Raw genomic sequence first — 18,079 nt, forward strand, 5'->3', positions numbered from 1 at the left:
ATAGAGCCTACAATGCAAATATGCCTCAATTTGCTAGTCTGTCCATGTCATTTTTTTAAATGGACCAAACCTGAACCATAACCAATCAGGCGACAGCACCCTCTAGAACATTCCCAAGAGAAGCTCCCTTCCTCAGATTTTCAGCGTGAGAGTGAATTATGTTACCTGAGTCAGTAAAAGGAAGCCTCTAAGGGGAGGAGGGCGGGTCGCATGTGAATCTATGAAAGATACCAATACTGGATAACTGCAGTTACAGGTAAGTAACTAATTTCTTATCCAGTATTGGATCTTTCATAGATTCACATGCTTGAATCCGAATAACAAGCAGTATAATAAAATTTAGGCAGATGGTAAGAATGAAAGTATTTTTTATTTTTTTATTTCATATAATCAACTATACATAGCAGTCATAGTAACACCATACTGAATGTAGAGAAGTTTAACTTTGAACAGTAACAATAAGAATACAAGAATAATAGATATAATCACCAGTAATAGAAAACAAAATTCTACTTTACCATAGAGGCTCACCTTAATGGAAATAAACAAGATACACTGTTCCAAAGGAGAGATAGGCAAGAGGATACAGGGGAGTCCTAAATTTTAGGAACGTACTTCCTGGGACAGCATCGGCCTAGAGCTGGGCGCAAACACTTTGTGGCGCTCCTGGCCGTAGCGGGAAGCCTACCCGAAGCCGTGCTCCCGAAACTATCCGACTAGCCGATGCTGTCCCAGGAAGTACGTTCCTCGACAGGGAGGGGCGACATTTAGGAATAGTTCGTTTGAGTTTTAACCGGACTAGTGTAAGTGACTGGATACACCATAACCGATAATCTCAGGTTATAATCTGTCCCTTTAGTTTACAATTAGGAGAAGTATGTAGTTTTAAGGTCCTGAAGAAGCATTGCTGGATCCGGCTGGACCACAGAGAAGCAAAACATGTTGACCCTTCTCTAGGGATGGTTTGGTAGTTCCCCACCCCTTTTTCTGCATTTTTGAGGGAAAGAGTGATTGACCATTGTCTCTGTTTCACTCGTTTGATCATTTTTAATCTTGGCCTCAACCCCCTCATGGACTAATAAAACGGTTATCTTGTGCTTTGGGTTTGTGAGCCAATTTTAACTTCTAGTTAGACTCTCCTAGTTTCTTTCCTCTTCCAAACTCACTCTTAGTGTCTTTGCATCATCGAGAAAAGATCTGCGGCAAAGAGCCCCCCCTTCAGTGGGGGGTGCCCGTCAGACATTGTAGCGCCGGTCTGACGAGGAGCAACTCCAATGATGAAGCATGACACCCATTTGGGTGTGTGAGGACTCTTGCTCCTAAAATTTAGGACTCACCTGTATTCTCTTGCCCATCTCTCCTTTGGAACAGTGTATCTTGTTTATTTGCATAGTATTAATTACGGGAGGATATACACTGGAGCACCATTCCTCCCTATCCCCCTGTTCATTATTCTGCTCACCTTAATGAAACAGGTGTCGTAGAACTGCTTGGCCCACGGCCGCATCTGTCCTATGGGTGGCCTGAAGGCAGTAGTGCTTTTGAAGGAGGGGGTACTCTTCCAAGTAGCAGCATGGCGTATTTGATCTAGAGGAACCTCAGGAAACACAGCCACGGAGGTAGAAACTGCCCTTGTTGAATTTGCTCCAGGCCGTTTCTGTAGAGGTTTTCCTGCTGTAGAATGGCAGAACTGAATAGTTGCAGATAGCCACCTTGCTGTTGTTGACTTTGTTACTGCAGAACCCAAATGCCCAGGTCCGTAGGAGAGGAATAATTGATCAGATTTGCAAAAAGGTTTAGTTCATTGAAGATAGAACTTAAGACATCTCTTCACATCCAATGTGTGGAGGGATTTTTCTGCTGGTGATGTTGGATTGGGAAAATATGTCCTGAGAATAACTGGTTGATTGAGATGAAATTGAGAAGGAACTTTAGTAATGAATTTTAGATTTGTTTTGAGAATGATGAAATCCTCAGTAAAACGCAGAAAGGGCTTTTGTGTAGTGAAAGCTTTGATCTCACTGACTCTTCTGGTGGAAGTGATTGCTAGAAGGAAAGCTATCTTCCACGTAAGGAACCTGAAGTCTGCCTTTTGTATGGGTTCAAACTGAGGTTTCATTAGTTGTGAGAGCACAACATTAAGGTGCCATTCAGGAGGAGGCAACATTACTGGAGGAAAGACCCTGAATAAACCTCTCATGAACTGTTTAATTAGACGTGATGAACAAAGTGAGGCCGTATTTGAAGAACGTCTGTTTGTCGAGATTGCTGCTAAATGCGCTTTCAATGAGGAATGCACAAGCCCGGATTTTGCCAGTATTAACAGGTAAGGTAATATTTGTTCTGGAGAGGCCTCATAAGGGTGTAAGTTGTGCTGCTGACACCAACAAAAGAACCGTTTCCATTTAAGTCCATACGTTTTGTTGGTGCTGTCTGCTCTCACTTTAGAAAGTATTTTTCTACATTCTGGGGTGATCCTAAGATGCTGGAACTCATGGAATTCAGGAGCCATGCATGCAAGTGCAGTGACGTCGGATCTGGATGTAGTATTTCCCCTTGGCGCATTGAAAGTAGCACTGGAGTTGGAGGAAGATGCATCGATGTGTTTTCCAACATTAGAAGAAGCTCTGTGTACCAGTACTGTCTGGGCCATCTGGGAGCAATTAGCATTAGGCGACAAGACTCCGTCTTCATCTTGGCTATGACTTTGGGAATCAATGGGATGGGGGGAAAAGCATACACATAGATCCTGGACCATCGCTTCGAAAGGACATTCCCCCTAAGACCCTGGGAGGGGATACCAACTTGCGTAAAATCGGCGTTTGATATTGCAGTTCGTTGCAAAGAGATCTAGAGTTGGCCTCCCCCATGTTGCAAATATTTTGTCTAGATGGGCTTGATTCAGTTCCAATTCGTGACAATCGCTGTTGGTCCTGCTAAGTGCATCCGTCAGCGTGTTGCGCACTCCTGGAACATGCTCGGCCTTCAGAGAGATGTTGTGTTTTGTGAGCCAATCCCATAGTAACTGAGCTTCCTGTGAGAGCATTAAAGACCTTGTGCCTCCCTGCTTGTTTATATAATAGATGCTGGTTGTGTTGTCTGTCCGCACCAGCACTCAAGACCCTTTTATCCTCGGGAGGAATGCCTGCAACGTGAGAAAGATGGCTTTGAGTTCTAGGCTGTTGATATGCATCAGCCTTTGATGGCTTGACCATTTCCCCTGGATTTACAGATCTTGGAGATGACCTCCCCATCCTTCCATAGAAGCGTCCATCGTAATTATAAACTGTGGGACTAACGGAATGTACGTGAGGCCTTGAGAAAGATGAGACTGGTGAGCCCACCAGTCCAATGCCTTTACCATCTTTGGCGTAACAAGAATGAGATCCTCGAACAAATCTTGCGTTTGGTTCCTGAACTTGCAATTCTTCCTGCAACGGTCTCATTTTGAGACGTGCATTTAGTACCAGGTTGATTGTGGAAGATATAATACCTAGGAGCGATTTGTACAACCGCACTGAAATGAACTTTCTTTTTGATGTTATTTTGGCCAGAGATGCTAGCCGATTCTGTCATTCCTGTGTAAGGAAAGCTTTGTTCAGCTGCGTGTCCAGGATAGCTCAGAGAAAGGTCATCCTCTGAGTGGGTATTGTGCAAGATTTTTTGACATTGACTGCGAGACCTAGTTTTTGAAAAAGTGCAGTGCAATCTTTTGTCGCTGCCAATGTTCTTGCGGAGTTGACGCTTTCAGTAGCCAGTCGTCTAGGTATGGAAAGACCTGGTGACCTTGCTTCCTGAGAACAGCTGCTACTGGGGCTAGACACTTGGTGAATATGCGGGGAGCGGATCTGAGCCCGAAGGGAAGGACTCAAAACTGATAGTGAGTACCAGCCACTGTGAATCGAAGATATTTGTGATGCTTGGGATGAATGGGGATATGAAAATAAGCATCCTCCAAGTCTAGATATGTCATATAGCCTCCGTTGTTTAGGAGATTTAATATATTTGAAAGAATAATCATTCTGGAAGTATGTTTGCGGAGGTACTTGTTGAGATGCCGGACATCTAGAATAGGTCTCCATTCCCCTGTTTTCTTTCGCACAAGGAAAAAACGGGAATAGAATCCTTTTCCTGTTTGAGCCATTGGAACTTTTTCTATTGCTACCTTGTTGGAGGTTTCAATGTGAATTCTAAGGTGTAGCCATTAGTTACTATGCCCAGTACCCATTGATCCGAGGTGATAGTTTTCCAGTTGTGGAGATATTTGGATATATTTGCCCCTACTTGATGCTGGGAAAGTTGAGTAGATGGTACTTCAACTAGGTCATTGCTTGCGTCCTGTGTCCCTGGGTTGATGTGAAGTTCCCGACGGGCTCCTTGTCTAGAGAAACCAGCCGTAGTTGGTTGGCGATACAACTGTGATGTTCTGCATTACTGGTAAGGTTGAAACGGTTGAGAACGGAAGTAAGACCCTCTACAGGAGGAAAAGCCACATCCCCTTGCCCCTCTGAAAGGCAGCCTTTTATACTGTAATGTGCCTAGGGATTTAGCGGTGTCAGTGTCTGTTTTAATGGCAAGAAGGGCTTCATCTATGTGCTTGCCAAAGAGCATATCCCCGTCGTATGCCATATCTAAAATCTTTGTTTGCACTCAAGGTCAAAAAGAAGTGGCTTCTAGCAAGCCCTGATGCCTCAGAACAGCAGCGCCTGCCAATTGCCTAAACCCCGTTGAGACTATGTCCAGGGCATTGTCAATGATCTCAGAAGAGGCTCTTTCTCCTTCTTGCAAGATCTTCTTTGCTTCCTGCCTTTGCTCTTCAGCGATGAGATCAATCATAGGTTTGATGTCGGACCACATCTGCCTGTCATAGCGTGCTAGGATAGCTAATGCATTAGCAGCTCTCACTGTAATGGCTGACATGAGGGAAAATCTTTTGCCTATAGTGTCAAGGTGTCGCCCGTCTCTAACTGGTGGTACTGAGATAGGGGCTGCTGGATTTTTAGATCGTCTCTGCGCAGCCTGTGAGACTACAGAATCCGGCCTAGGATGTCCCGTGAGACATGCAGGAGAATCATCTGGAGCCCTGTGTTTCTTGTCAATACGTGGTAGGACTGCTGGCACCGTAGCGGGGTTCTTCATAATTCTGACACCTTCCTGTCATAAGTGGTCAATGATAGGAATGGACCTTACTGATTTCCGAACCTGATCTTTGAAATCATATAAGAAACAATCGGAATGCTTCACTGTGATGGGTAGGTGAAATCTTTCCACCACCCTTTCCATAATAGAATGAAACCCCCCAATGTCTTCAGGAGGGGGAATCAGACGGAGGGTATTGAGGAGGAGATGGAGTAGGAATAACGTAATCCTGCCAGCCGTCTGGCTGAGACAGTGGTTCGCCTTCTTCCCTTGCTTCATCCTCCGATGTGGAAAGATCATCCCTAGGCGGGGGGGACACCGTGTGGTGGATGTGTCATCCTGGGCTCTATTGGAGGTGGAATATCTGATGCCGGAGCAGAAGCTGTACGTGGTGGAGTAGATGGTGGCACCTCTGTCTGTGGAGGAAAGCGCCGTATGTGATCTGACAGCATGTCTTGAAGATCCTCTATCAGCGAACGAGGCATAAATGCATACTCCTGTGGACGATGGAACTCCAGATAATAGTGGTGCTCAGTGTATTTCTGAATAGAGGGTGTGCGATAGTATCCTTCAACATGCTGACTTTGATCATCCTCATAATATTCTTATTTTCCTCTTCCTGATATTTCACATGGAGTTCCAAAGGACTATGAGCCGGTCCAAAAGGTCCGTCATCATCTGAGTCCTCCATGTCTAAAAATTGACTTGAAAGAAGAGGTGAAATGTTTGCCGCGTGTGCCATGGTGGGTTTATGACAAGTTTTTATTCTTATCCTTGTCTACAGTGTTTTCGTCGATGGTATCATCGACGGTGGGGCCGTTGACGGTGAAATCGTCGACTTTGGAGGAGTCGAGGATGGAAGCGTCACTGATGGTGATGCTGTCGCCGGTGCCATCGGTGAAGACTTAGACGTCTCCGAGGTTCTCGTAGATGAAAGTGGAACCTGCATGGAAAATGTTGTTGTTGTCGACGCAGATGGTCTCGTCTACGATACAGTGGTGACGGTGGTCATCGACGATGTTGCCGTTGACGGTGGCTTCGTCGCCGATGACAAGACAACAGGAGATTTGTGTCCCCTTTGTTTTAGTGGCTTACAGGGGGTAGCTAGAGCAGATGAAGTTACCTCTGAAGAGGGTTGTTTTTCTTTTTCTCTCTTTTTTGACTCTTTAGACTGATGATTAATTTTGAGAGATTTCCTGCTCTCCTCAGAAGTTCCCTCTAGAGATCTAGCCCTTTTGTGAGACTTAGGGACAGAGTCACAGTCCTCATCAGAGGAAGTTTTTTGGGGTTTAGTTTTCTGTAGCCACAGCAACAATCTGCCTTCTCTGTCAGAGTTTTTGGAGGGAAAGTGAGACAGATTTTGCATTCTTTTGTCTTATGAGTAGGGTGAAGGCAATAGATACAGTTTTTATAAGGATCATCCACATGAACTCTCTTTTTCCCCACAGGTCTTGCAGGGACGAAAGAGGCCTTTAGAATCAGACATAATTTGGATGTAAATGAAAGTCCAAACCTTTCCTGAACAATTCTGTGGAAAGAACTGAGCAGAGATCAGGGAGACTTCCTTCACACTCGACGTGCGGTGAAAATCTGAGGAAGGGAGCTTCTCTTTGAGTGTTCTAGAGAGTGCTGTCACCTGATTGGTTATGGTTCAAGTTTGGTCCATTTAAAAAAATGACATGGACAGACTAGCAAATTTAGGCCTACTTCCATTGTAGGCTCTATGGTTATTATGGTTATTATTATATACTGCTTTATAGGATCCCGTGGGACTCCCACTTCGAAAACGGGAAAGATTCAAGCATGTGAATCTATGAAAGATCCAATACTGGATAACTCTCTAAATAGTTGCCGATTCACAGGGGTGGTGAAAAGGCACACCTGTTTAAGCAAAGTAATTGCTGCTTACAGAACAACAGCAACAACTTAAACAACTCTGCACTGGCCCCACCAACAGAGGAAAAATCCTAGACCTAGTTATCGCCTACAAACCTACCATCATCTGACTAGGTCCAATTAATGCTGACTGGTCTGACCACAGCACAGTTCCATTTGAAACAGAATCAAAAACCAATACCACAAATAAAATCAGAAGAGAACTGAACTGAGGAGCTCGCTCCCAAAAATAAATCTATGTGGATACACTTGTAGCACTGCCACTCAAATCCACGATGTAAATAAAATGGTAAAGCATCATGGACGTCAACTCACCAAAATGCCAGGGGTAGTGGAAGTGACATCACACACCCTTTGATCGCCACTTTCACTCACATACACACAAATTCACACTTACACGCACTCACTGTCTCAAATAAACACACTCACACCTGCAAGCATGCACACAACATACATTTAAAAGCATTTTGTTTTAACTTATTTCAGGTGCCATGGACCGGAATATTTCAGCTAATTGTACCCCATTTTTATTACACTAATAGTGAATAATATGCTATTAATCACTATTAGTGTAATAAAAAAAGACAGAAAACAAGGAGAGCAGAGCCCCAACTGATGTGCTGTTTTCCTGGCACTGAACTGCCTCCTCTGAGGCCAGGGGTCGCAAAGGCAGTGGTAGGGGTCACAAAGGGCAAGTCAGGGGTCGCAGCCGCGACCCCTACGTGACGTCCATATAAAGCATATCAATTAAATTATGAGGAAAACTGCAAATAAACTGCATCACTAAAAGGGAGAATTATAAACCCACATGGAACAAATCAATGTATCTCTGAGTCATTAGATCAACAAATAATGAAAATTAGGAACCTGGAAAGAAACATGACAAAGGCCTCGGACCATGAACGTCATTTAGGGGTCGCGAGCCCCGGGACTGCCATTGCGACCCCTGGCCTTAGAGGTGGAAAAATCAGTGCTGGGGCATAAGACAGCTCCTCCTTATGGACGTCGGTTCGGTATGCCCTCTTCATTGTATTGTCATTTTTTAATTATTACACTACTAGGCTAATAGTGGAATATATATATATATATATATATATATATATATATATATATATATATATATTAGTGCTATTAGTGTAATAAAAACGGAGTTCAATTAGCTGGAATATGACCTTCCGTGGCAGGTGAGGTAAGCATCAGAAAATTATTTCCCAGGCATTTTGGAGGACTGACGTGCATGCCTCGGACCCGAGGATACACTCACAAAATAAAGACGAGAGAACGTTAAAACTACAGACAAATCGTTATCACGATTAAATCTTCATTCTTACAACAGAAGAAACGCAGCGCTCTAAACAAACCAAAAGAAGACTACCAGATTGTAAAAATATATATATATATACCATAAAACACACCAAACCACACCTTTACCACTGATCACGAAAACTGAACCGAAAAAATGCAACAAATTTGTTAAATATTTCCCAGATAAAATAATCTACAACGTGGAAAATCAAAAATCTGAAACTAGAAGCTCAGATCAAACACACCTAGCCAAATCAACGAACACATGGACTCATTTTTTGCAAATAAAAGAGACTTAATTAGAAGGCATAATCAAATCACTGAAGTTTATGTTCTATGGCGATGACCATACAATATTGAAAGCATTAACCATCCATGAAATTAATCCAAACATTTACACAGAAATTTGGTGTCTCATCATCTGCTCCTCATTAACGGAAAGAAACTTCCCAGACACTCTAAAACATGAACACATCTCCTCTTTTCTTAAAAAAACCAAAAAAAAAAACCACCCCAACTCCATCACTAGAGACAGGCCAATCGACTCAACTGCTTTCACTTAGCAAAGTAATTGAAAAATTTGTAGGAAACCAATACATTTACTGAAGAAACCATGCTCGCTAACCATCGGTCTGTTTTCCACAAAGACTGAAACGCCCACAGTCGCAATCTTAAGTGACATCACCACATGTGTGACGATGAAGAAGCAAGTCCACTGATCCTGCTAGACTTGACAACAGCCTTTGACACCACTAACCATTAGGGATTAATCGAAACCCTCTAATCTTACATACACATATCAGGAACTGTACTATGGTGGTTTGCTTCATACCTAAAAAATAAACAACTCAGTGACTATTTCTCTGAAATCCTTCATGTTCACAAGGATCCGTCCTGGCTCACACTTTTCAACTTGTATGTGGAACCACTCAATGACAGACTGACCAGCCACAAGACCAATACACAGGAAAGTCACAAAATTCAACAAGGTCATTACTCTCACAAAAAGTCTCAAAATAGTACAAAAACGGATGTCAGCAAACATCCTGAAACTAATTCCAGAGACGACTGAGTTTATATCACTCGGCAGAGATCTAACAACAATAAATGACACCAAGTGGCTAACTGACCTGAATTCTGAGGGCATCACCCCCAAACTGAAGCCTGGTGTGAAATCACTAGGTTTCTGGATAGACTTAAACTTCTCCATGCACTCTAATACTGACCATACCTGCAAATTGGCCGTAATAATCCTTTACTTACTGAAACACCTAAGAGAGCAGGGGCCAGATGTACAAAAACGCAATTTTGCATTTCTTAAATAGTGACTTCATAAAAATTGCTATTTAAGAAATGCAAAATGCTATGTCCAGAGATACCGATTTCCTAATAGTGATTCCTCCCCAAAGTAGGAATCGCTATTAGGAAATGAGTATTAAAAAATCCCATTACATTGTAGTCAATTGGCCGGTTTTGCATTTCCTAAATAGCGATTTCTTATTAAGAGATCGCTATTTAGGAAATGCAAAACCAGGGATGCCAAAGGGAAAAAGTCCCCCCTTGGAGCACCCCAAAAACAGGGGTGCACCTGTAGAGCACACATATGCCTAAGGGGCATGTGTGTGTTCTATTGCCATTAAAAAAAGCACCTTGGGGTACATTTTTTAAATTGCACCAAGTTACCACCGACTTCAAGTAGGTGGTAATTGCATCTCCTAAATGTCCGAGTCGCAGTTAGGAAATGCTTTGTACTTCAGATAAGGAATCGCAAATAGGAAATCCCTATTTGCAATTTCCTATTCTGGGAATCGCAAATTGCGATTTATACAAGGTAGAAATCGAAATTTGCGATTTCTTAAAGACCTTTGTACATAAGAAAAGGCTGTTTTGCATTTTTTAACGGCCCAAAATACTGATTTGGACCGTTAGGAAATGCAAAAGTGCTTTGTACAACTGGCCCCATGTTACTTCATTTTAGTATTGCTCTTTCTAGTGGATATTCTATCTAACTTCAGAATCCTCACCTATTGAATATTCGCAAGTGCTAGACTGGATCCAGAAAATGTTCACGGCAATGCTCCCATATGCCAGTAAGTGGCACAGAGTAGCACTGCAGTGACTGCACACCACCCAGGAAGTGACAGAGCAAAGCCACAAATAAAAGCCAGCCTTGCACACTGATGTCATTTTAGTTTAGCTTTGGGACCCTCAGACAGAGCGCTGTAAAAACAATTGCTGATAACAGTGCGCTGTTCTCCAGCTTGGGACCTTATTGACATGGTAAGGAATCCACTCCACAGACTAGGTCTAGGAGAGGCAAGTGAAGAACATGTAGTTAGATAAAGTATCCACCAGAAAGAGCATCACCAAATATAAGCAACTTGTTTTTCTGATGGTTACTTCTAATAGTCGATTCCTCACCTTTGGAATAGATGCCATAGCTGTAACTCCCAAAAGTGGAGATTGGAGTCAGACCCGAAAGTCCTCCAGGACCAAAAGGGTAAAATGGCCTACCTGTCAAAGGAGTAGTGCTTTATGAATGTGTGCACCAAAGGCCATGTTGCAGTCTTGCAGATGTCTTAACCTGGTATCTCTCACATCAATACTGTTGTAATGGTCTTAGCTATGGTGGAATAAGTCTGAATGCATTCAAGGGGTTGTGTCTTGGCTAATGCAAAGCAAATTTGATGCTGCGTATTATCAATTTTGACAGAGAGTCTTCTTCTGCACTGCCTTGTCTTCCTTTGCTCCACAAAACTCGACAATGAGTTGGTCATCCACATGACTGTCTTTTGTGTGGTCTGTTCAGGTCAGTGCCCTTTTAAGGTTGAGCCAGTGGAGTCTCTCCTCGTCTTTGGAGGGGGAGGTGGAGTGAAAAACACTGGCACTGTAATGGATTGGTTGACATGAAAAGGAGCCACAACTTTTGGTAAAATGATTTCAGAGTCCTCAGCACCCATTTGTTGGGGGGAAAAGTGGCAATTGTACAAAAAGCACCTGAAGGCCACACATGTGATGCTCTAAGGCAGAGGTCTTCAAACTGGGGGGCGGGCCCCCCTAGGGGGGCCTGTAGTGATCCCAGGGGGGGCCCCAGACTCTGGCCAAAATAAATATTATACAGATAACAGGCCTTTGTTTTAAGCAGAAGCATGTTATTGCAGTTTTTAAAAAGGTAACAGTACTTAACTGCAATGTTTAAATAGGTTTAGACATATTTAAACATTGCCATGTTTATAAAATAATTGTGAAAAATTCTGAGGGGGGCCCAATGATGTTTATTTTTCATCTGGGGGGGCGCGGCATTAAAAAGTTTGGAGACCTCTGCTCTAAGGTGATAGTAATGAGGAAGACAGTCTCGAGCATCAACAGATACAAAGGGCAACTGTATATCTGCTCCAAGAACATGTGCATAAGAAATGTTAAGACTCGACTGAAATCCCATTGTTCCATGACAAATGGCTTTGACAGAAACATGCAAGTCAGGAGGGCATAGAAATAGCAATAGGCGATTTGAATAGAGGGTCAGTCAGGTAAATACAAAAAGGCAGAAGGGGTCAATAACCTCTTACTGTGCCAACTGCAGGGCCTTGCTGAGCCAACAAAAAAAACAACATTGACACATCAGAGCTTGGACTGCAGAGGTTTGAAGTGCTGAGCACCACACCAAGCAACAATTTTCTCTTAGCGTCCAGTATAAATGGACTTCATGAATGTCTGGTTGCAAGGATGACGAGCAGTACCTCAGTTATCAAGTCAAATGCTTCTAACTGCTGCCACTCAATCTCCATGCAAGGAGGTGTAGGCTATGGAGGCCCGGGTTGCAGTTCTCAGTCCCACTGCGGATACAAGATATCCTCCTGAAGAGGCAGCCGCATCGGTGGGTAAATGCTGAGGCATTCTGGGTACCATACTCCCCAACTTGTGGTTTGAGTAGAGCAGGGAATGCAAGCAGAGTTTCAATTAAATTGGACCAGCTAGGCCATTGGTTCCCAAACTTTTTAGGACCATAACCCACTTTGTAGCATGACAAACTCTTGTGACCTACCAAGCTTTAATAGACATGAGGCGGACTATTTGCTAATGTACCGTGTGGCAGCACACTGTCATTTATTGACGGCACGTTTTACATAAAAATGGCCATTAAATTTGCATGGACATATAGTTTTATTGATAAAACTACATTGCACACAAAATGTAATGTGTGTAAATCTGGTTTTAGTGACTATTTATTATTCATGTATCACTAAGTAAAAGAACGAAAGAAAATCTTTGTTTCCTTCAAACTTCAGAATTACAATTTTTTTTTTTCATTTTTGCTTTCTAAACTGATGAATGTGTGCAGTTAATTTATAGGTATTTTAATTTTCTTTTGTGTTACAGTAAATTACATCCTACAGCCTTTCCTTTCACACTCTCTGTACCCCTGCAGGATTGTCATATAATTAACTTTACGTTTCTTTCTCTGACTAAAACGTGAGAGGAGTTTTTCAGAATACACGGCCTGGTATCTGACCTCTTTCACGGAAGCGCAGCGAAGATAAACATAATTTAAAAGCTCCTTTATTTATTGCTTGGACATTGACGACCCAGCGCCTACAGTTTGGGAAACAATGAGCTAGATACACCCCAGATACTCCAAGCAAAGGCAACATACAGTCAATCATTTAGGCTTTTCCCTTCTCAGACAGTAGATGCTAAGCAGGTCATAACTTCAATATTACAGGTAAAAGTACAGAGCACCAAGTCACTCACGTGAAGTTAAGCAATTTTTAACGACACATCTAAGATCCAAGCACAGAGCTCTCTAGCTCTCATTTAAGTCGTTGGTTCAAAAAGGTGTAACGAAAGGAAAGAAACTAATCCAATACAGATATGAAAATACTAACAGCTGAAGGAAGGCGTTATCAAAACTAGCCAATGTGAAAACGCTTCAGCAAAAAACAAGCATTACTTTTTCATTATTATCGCAGCATAAATGTTATATTACCTTCACCAAAAACCACCAAACGTCAGGCAGAGAGAGAACAGAGGAAACCGAAGAGATGCGAAAAGCTGCACGAACTTAATGTCGACTCAGCAGTTAAGTTTATATTTCCGCTATATCCCTCTTTTTATATTTATGTATATTCGTATTTGTTAAGCATGTTGATTTACATTGTTCAAAAACTCCATAAAACTATCATTTAAAAAAGTTAAGGTTTCTACATCTTGTGCAGACGGCAGAGCTCAAGGAAAGTATCATAGAAAAGAAAATCAGGGACCCAGCTCAAACTACACCGCAGGTCTGAACAAGCAGAGTTGAGTTACTAAGCACATGTATTAGCTACTACGTGCAGGAGCTAAGCTGCCCCATTAAATGAGATCCTGCACATTGTAGGACGCAACTAATGGCACCACACCGTGCCTTGGAAGGCAGGTGATGCTACAGGTTCTCACGGGCCAAGCTGGTCACATATCCCGGACATCACTCCAGAGGCTTTTAGCATTGCTAAGGATTGCTGTCACGTGCGAGGCAGTGCAGGAACCACAACTAACTTTGCGAGGGTCCCGACATTCTTGATATCTCAGGTCTGACAAATTCAGAGCAGTAATAACAAGGGCCTGCCGCCATGGCCTGTTTACCACAGGAGATCTGAGCACCGAGCTCCAGGTGACGTGGGGCAGGGTAATCATGCCCACCCGGTCAGACATGAGGGAGCCTGTAGGCCACAGTCTACATGTGCAAACCAGTGATGTAACCTGCCTGCTGCGTGGCCCATGACACACAATATTCAATATACAGGGCATTTGCATGTCTCCCTCTACCCAGCACAACTCTGCTTGGGGTATGAACGGGTTAATGTTCCAGGATCATTTTGTCTCGCCGACCCAGCACAAGTACTCTACTTAGGGTATGCATTGTTTCATGGTCGAGGATAGCATCGTCTCTCCGACCCAGCACAAGTACTCTACTTAGGGTATGAGTGGGTTCATGGTCGAGGATAGCATCGTCTCTCCGACCCAGCACAAGTACTCTACTTAGGGTATGAGTGGGTTCATGGTCGAGGATAGCATCGTCTCTCCAACTCAGCACAAGTACCCTGCTTAGGGTATGAGTGGGTTCATGGTCGAGGATAGCATCATCTCTCCAACCCAGCACAAGTACCCTGCTTAGGGTATGAGTGGGTTCATGGTCGAGGATAGCATCATCTCTCCAACCCAGCACAAGTACCCTGCTTATATATGCATTGCTTCATGGTCGAGGAGAGCATGGTCTCTCCAACCCAGCACAAGTACTCTACTTAGGATATGCATTGTTTCATGGTCGAGGATAGCATCATCTCTCCAACCCAGCACAAGTACCCTGCTTAGGATATGCATTGCTTCATGGTCGAGGATAGCATGGTCTCTCCAACCCAGCACAAGTACCCTGCTTAGGATATGCTTTGCTTCATGGTCGAGGATAGCATGGTCTCTCCAACCCAGCACAAGTACTCTGCTTAGGGTATGAGTGAGTTCATGGTCGAGGATAGCATCATCTCTCCAACCCAGCACAAGTACCCTGCTTAGGATATGCATTGCTTCATGGTCGAGGATAGCATGGTCTCTCCAACCCAGCACAAGTACCCTGCTTAGGATATGCTTTGCTTCATGGTCGAGGATAGCATCGTCTCTCCGACCCAGCACAAGTACTCTACTTAGGGTATGAGTGGGTTCATGGTCGAGGATAGCATCGTCTCTCCGACCCAGCACAAGTACTCTACTTAGGGTATGAGTGGGTTCATGGTCGAGGATAGCATCGTCTCTCCAACTCAGCACAAGTACCCTGCTTAGGGTATGAGTGGGTTCATGGTCGAGGATAGCATCATCTCTCCAACCCAGCACAAGTACCCTGCTTAGGGTATGAGTGGGTTCATGGTCGAGGATAGCATCATCTCTCCAACCCAGCACAAGTACCCTGCTTATATATGCATTGCTTCATGGTCGAGGAGAGCATGGTCTCTCCAACCCAGCACAAGTACTCTACTTAGGATATGCATTGTTTCATGGTCGAGGATAGCATCATCTCTCCAACCCAGCACAAGTACCCTGCTTAGGATATGCATTGCTTCATGGTCGAGGATAGCATGGTCTCTCCAACCCAGCACAAGTACCCTGCTTAGGATATGCTTTGCTTCATGGTCGAGGATAGCATGGTCTCTCCAACCCAGCACAAGTACTCTGCTTAGGGTATGAGTGAGTTCATGGTCGAGTATAGCATCATCTCTCCAACCCAGCACAAGTACCCTGCTTAGGGTATATGCATTGTTTCATGGTCGAGGATAGCATCATCTCTCCAACCCAGCACAAGTACCCTGCTTAGGGTATATGCATTGTTTCATGGTCGAGGATAGCATCGTCTCTCCAACCCAGCACAAGTACTCTACTTAGGATATGCATTGTTTCATGGTCGAGGATAGCATCATCTCTCCAACCCAGCACAAGCACTCTGCTTAGGGTATGAGTGGGTTCATGGTCGAGGATAGCATAATCTCTACTACCGAACACAGGCACTCAGCTTAGGGTGTGAGTGGGTTCATGGTCGAGGATAGCATTGTCTCTACTACAGCACACAAGCACTCTGCTTAGGGTATGACTGAGTTCATGGTCGAGGATAGCATCATCTCTACTACCGAACACAAGCACTCAGTGTTCAAGCTCCCTCCTGTCCCACCCCTTCCGTATACTATGAATTGATTAGAGTCATAGTAACGCCTGCGCTCTATAGTGCTATGAAATGCACATGAAGCCTGAGCGGTCATTATCACCCTGGTGACTGCGACACAGCCACGTACAGCACACGTCAGGGAGCCAGGGAGGTTGACATCTTCTGATTTTAAAGCCCCATGACATGAATACCCACAGCACTGATGCAATAAGTGACAAACAGGCCATGAAGGCAGCATGTTGAGAAGTGTCGCGCCGCCCCACGCGGCGCGCCCCGAGCCTTCTGTGCACCTCACGAGGCCCCAGATTTTGCTTGGGGCCTCGCTCTGCTTTTCCTTGCGTTCCTGGTGCCCCCTGACCCCTCCTCACCTGTTCTTTTTTCTTCCTTTCTTCTTTTCGGGGCATTTTTGTTGTACTTTCTTTATGTTTTTTCCCCCTTCCCATGTTACCTTTCTCTTCCCAGCATTCCTTGTTCCTTATTCTCTATGGTTCCTACTCTATTCTGTTCTATGTACTTTTCCCTATCTAAGATGGTGTCCTTTTACTTCCTGTTGGTCATTTCCTGTTTCTTGGTATTTAAGGGTTCTGTTTTCTCCCTTTCTTTGCGCTGCAACACTTTCTGCTCTGATTGTGTCTTCGCTCCTGATTCTTTGCCTTCAGTTCTGAATCTCGTCAAAATTAGCGTTTACCTGCATTTTGTTTCTTTTTGATTCCTGTTTTTTTGTTCTTGTTTCAGGAATCTACTGTTTGGAGGTTTTTTCCCCTTTTCAGGGTTTTTTTGCCTCTGGCGCTATTTCTGAAGGGCACGGTCTGTTCTTGGCATTACCATTGCCTACAGCACCGTGGCTACTAGAAAGAGTCGCCCCTTTCTGGGCCAAAGCCGAACACTCAAGACCCACGCCACTCGATCTGCGGATTCCAGGCGTAAGCAGCACGTGAGTCGTGACAAGAAGACGAGAAAGATGTGCTCATGACTACCAGCTCCAAACACCAGTCTGGCTGAAAGGAGAGTCCCTACAGTGAGTGACTGCCTGCGGCCAACTCCTGAATGAGACTGCATCAGCGAAAATAGACAATCTCGTGCACTCTTACCGCACAAACCACACCAGGGGCCATATGTACTAAAGCATTTTCCCATAGACACAGAATGGGTAAAACCCTTTGATACATCTAGCCCCAGGCTCCTGCAAACATTGGGAACGTCACTCCAGACTCTTAAAAATATGACCCAACGCCATCGTAGGGGCAGACTGTGCTACAGAAATAACACAAATAAGACGTACCTCTGGCTTGCGATGATCATCAGCGTCAGATCCCTCGAGCGGCGTGACAAACCCACAGACAGGATTCTTCCTCCTCTCGACATCTGAAGATAACACAGCAGTGTCAGTCCTGCATTTGGTACACTGATTTGTGACACAGATTACTGAACATGCACCATACCCGGCCCTAACGTGTACAGCAGCTGCATGAGGTCCACATATTGTAACTACGGTGATGCAGGCTGTGATTGGGGGGAGCTGGGGTGGTTGTTTGGAGTCTCAGGAGTGAAACAGCTAAAGATGTAGTTTGTAAACTGCTCCAGGAGTACATCAGCCTGGGACGGTGCAGTGCACGGCTGACGTGCGGGACCACAGCTGCCTATTGATAACATGGCGGAACCAGGAGGGACTGCAGTGCACCAATGAAATGGTAGAGCAGTGGGTAAGCACTGGATTGAGGCCCAACTGCAGAGCTGTGCTACGGACCCGAGTCGTGGAGCACTGAGGCGGCGCTAAGGGTTGAGGCTGGGATGGATGTGTGTGAGCAGACCTGCATACCCTGATGAAACAGCAGAGATGGGCTGGGCTGGGTCTGAGACGCACTGCAGAGTTGTGTGCTAGGTATGCATGCAGGGGGTTGCTGGTCAGGGGGCGCACTGCACTGGCTGATGTGCGAATCAGGTCTCCTTGTTGGAACAGCAGCCTTGTTTATATTCTGGGACATCAGCGGTGAAGCATGTTAAGATGAAGTGCTCTCGCTGTCTCAATGCTGGGACAGCGGGAGTGCCAGG

General features: G+C 44.4%; 1 protein-coding gene across 1 annotated transcript in view; it reads right to left on the minus strand.

Moving 5' to 3' along the window:
• The window catches only part of MLXIPL (MLX interacting protein like), a 656,022-nt gene that overhangs the window by 337,371 nt on the left and 300,572 nt on the right, over positions 1-18,079 (minus strand). Inside the window, exon 3 of the mRNA XM_069226784.1 lies at positions 17,310-17,392. Coding sequence (XP_069082885.1) covers positions 17,310-17,392 — 83 coding nt within the window. The remainder of the gene's footprint in view (positions 1-17,309; positions 17,393-18,079) is intronic.

The sequence above is a fragment of the Pleurodeles waltl genome, chromosome 3_2 (genome assembly GCF_031143425.1).
Source record: "Pleurodeles waltl isolate 20211129_DDA chromosome 3_2, aPleWal1.hap1.20221129, whole genome shotgun sequence".
NCBI lineage: Eukaryota > Metazoa > Chordata > Amphibia > Caudata > Salamandridae > Pleurodeles > Pleurodeles waltl.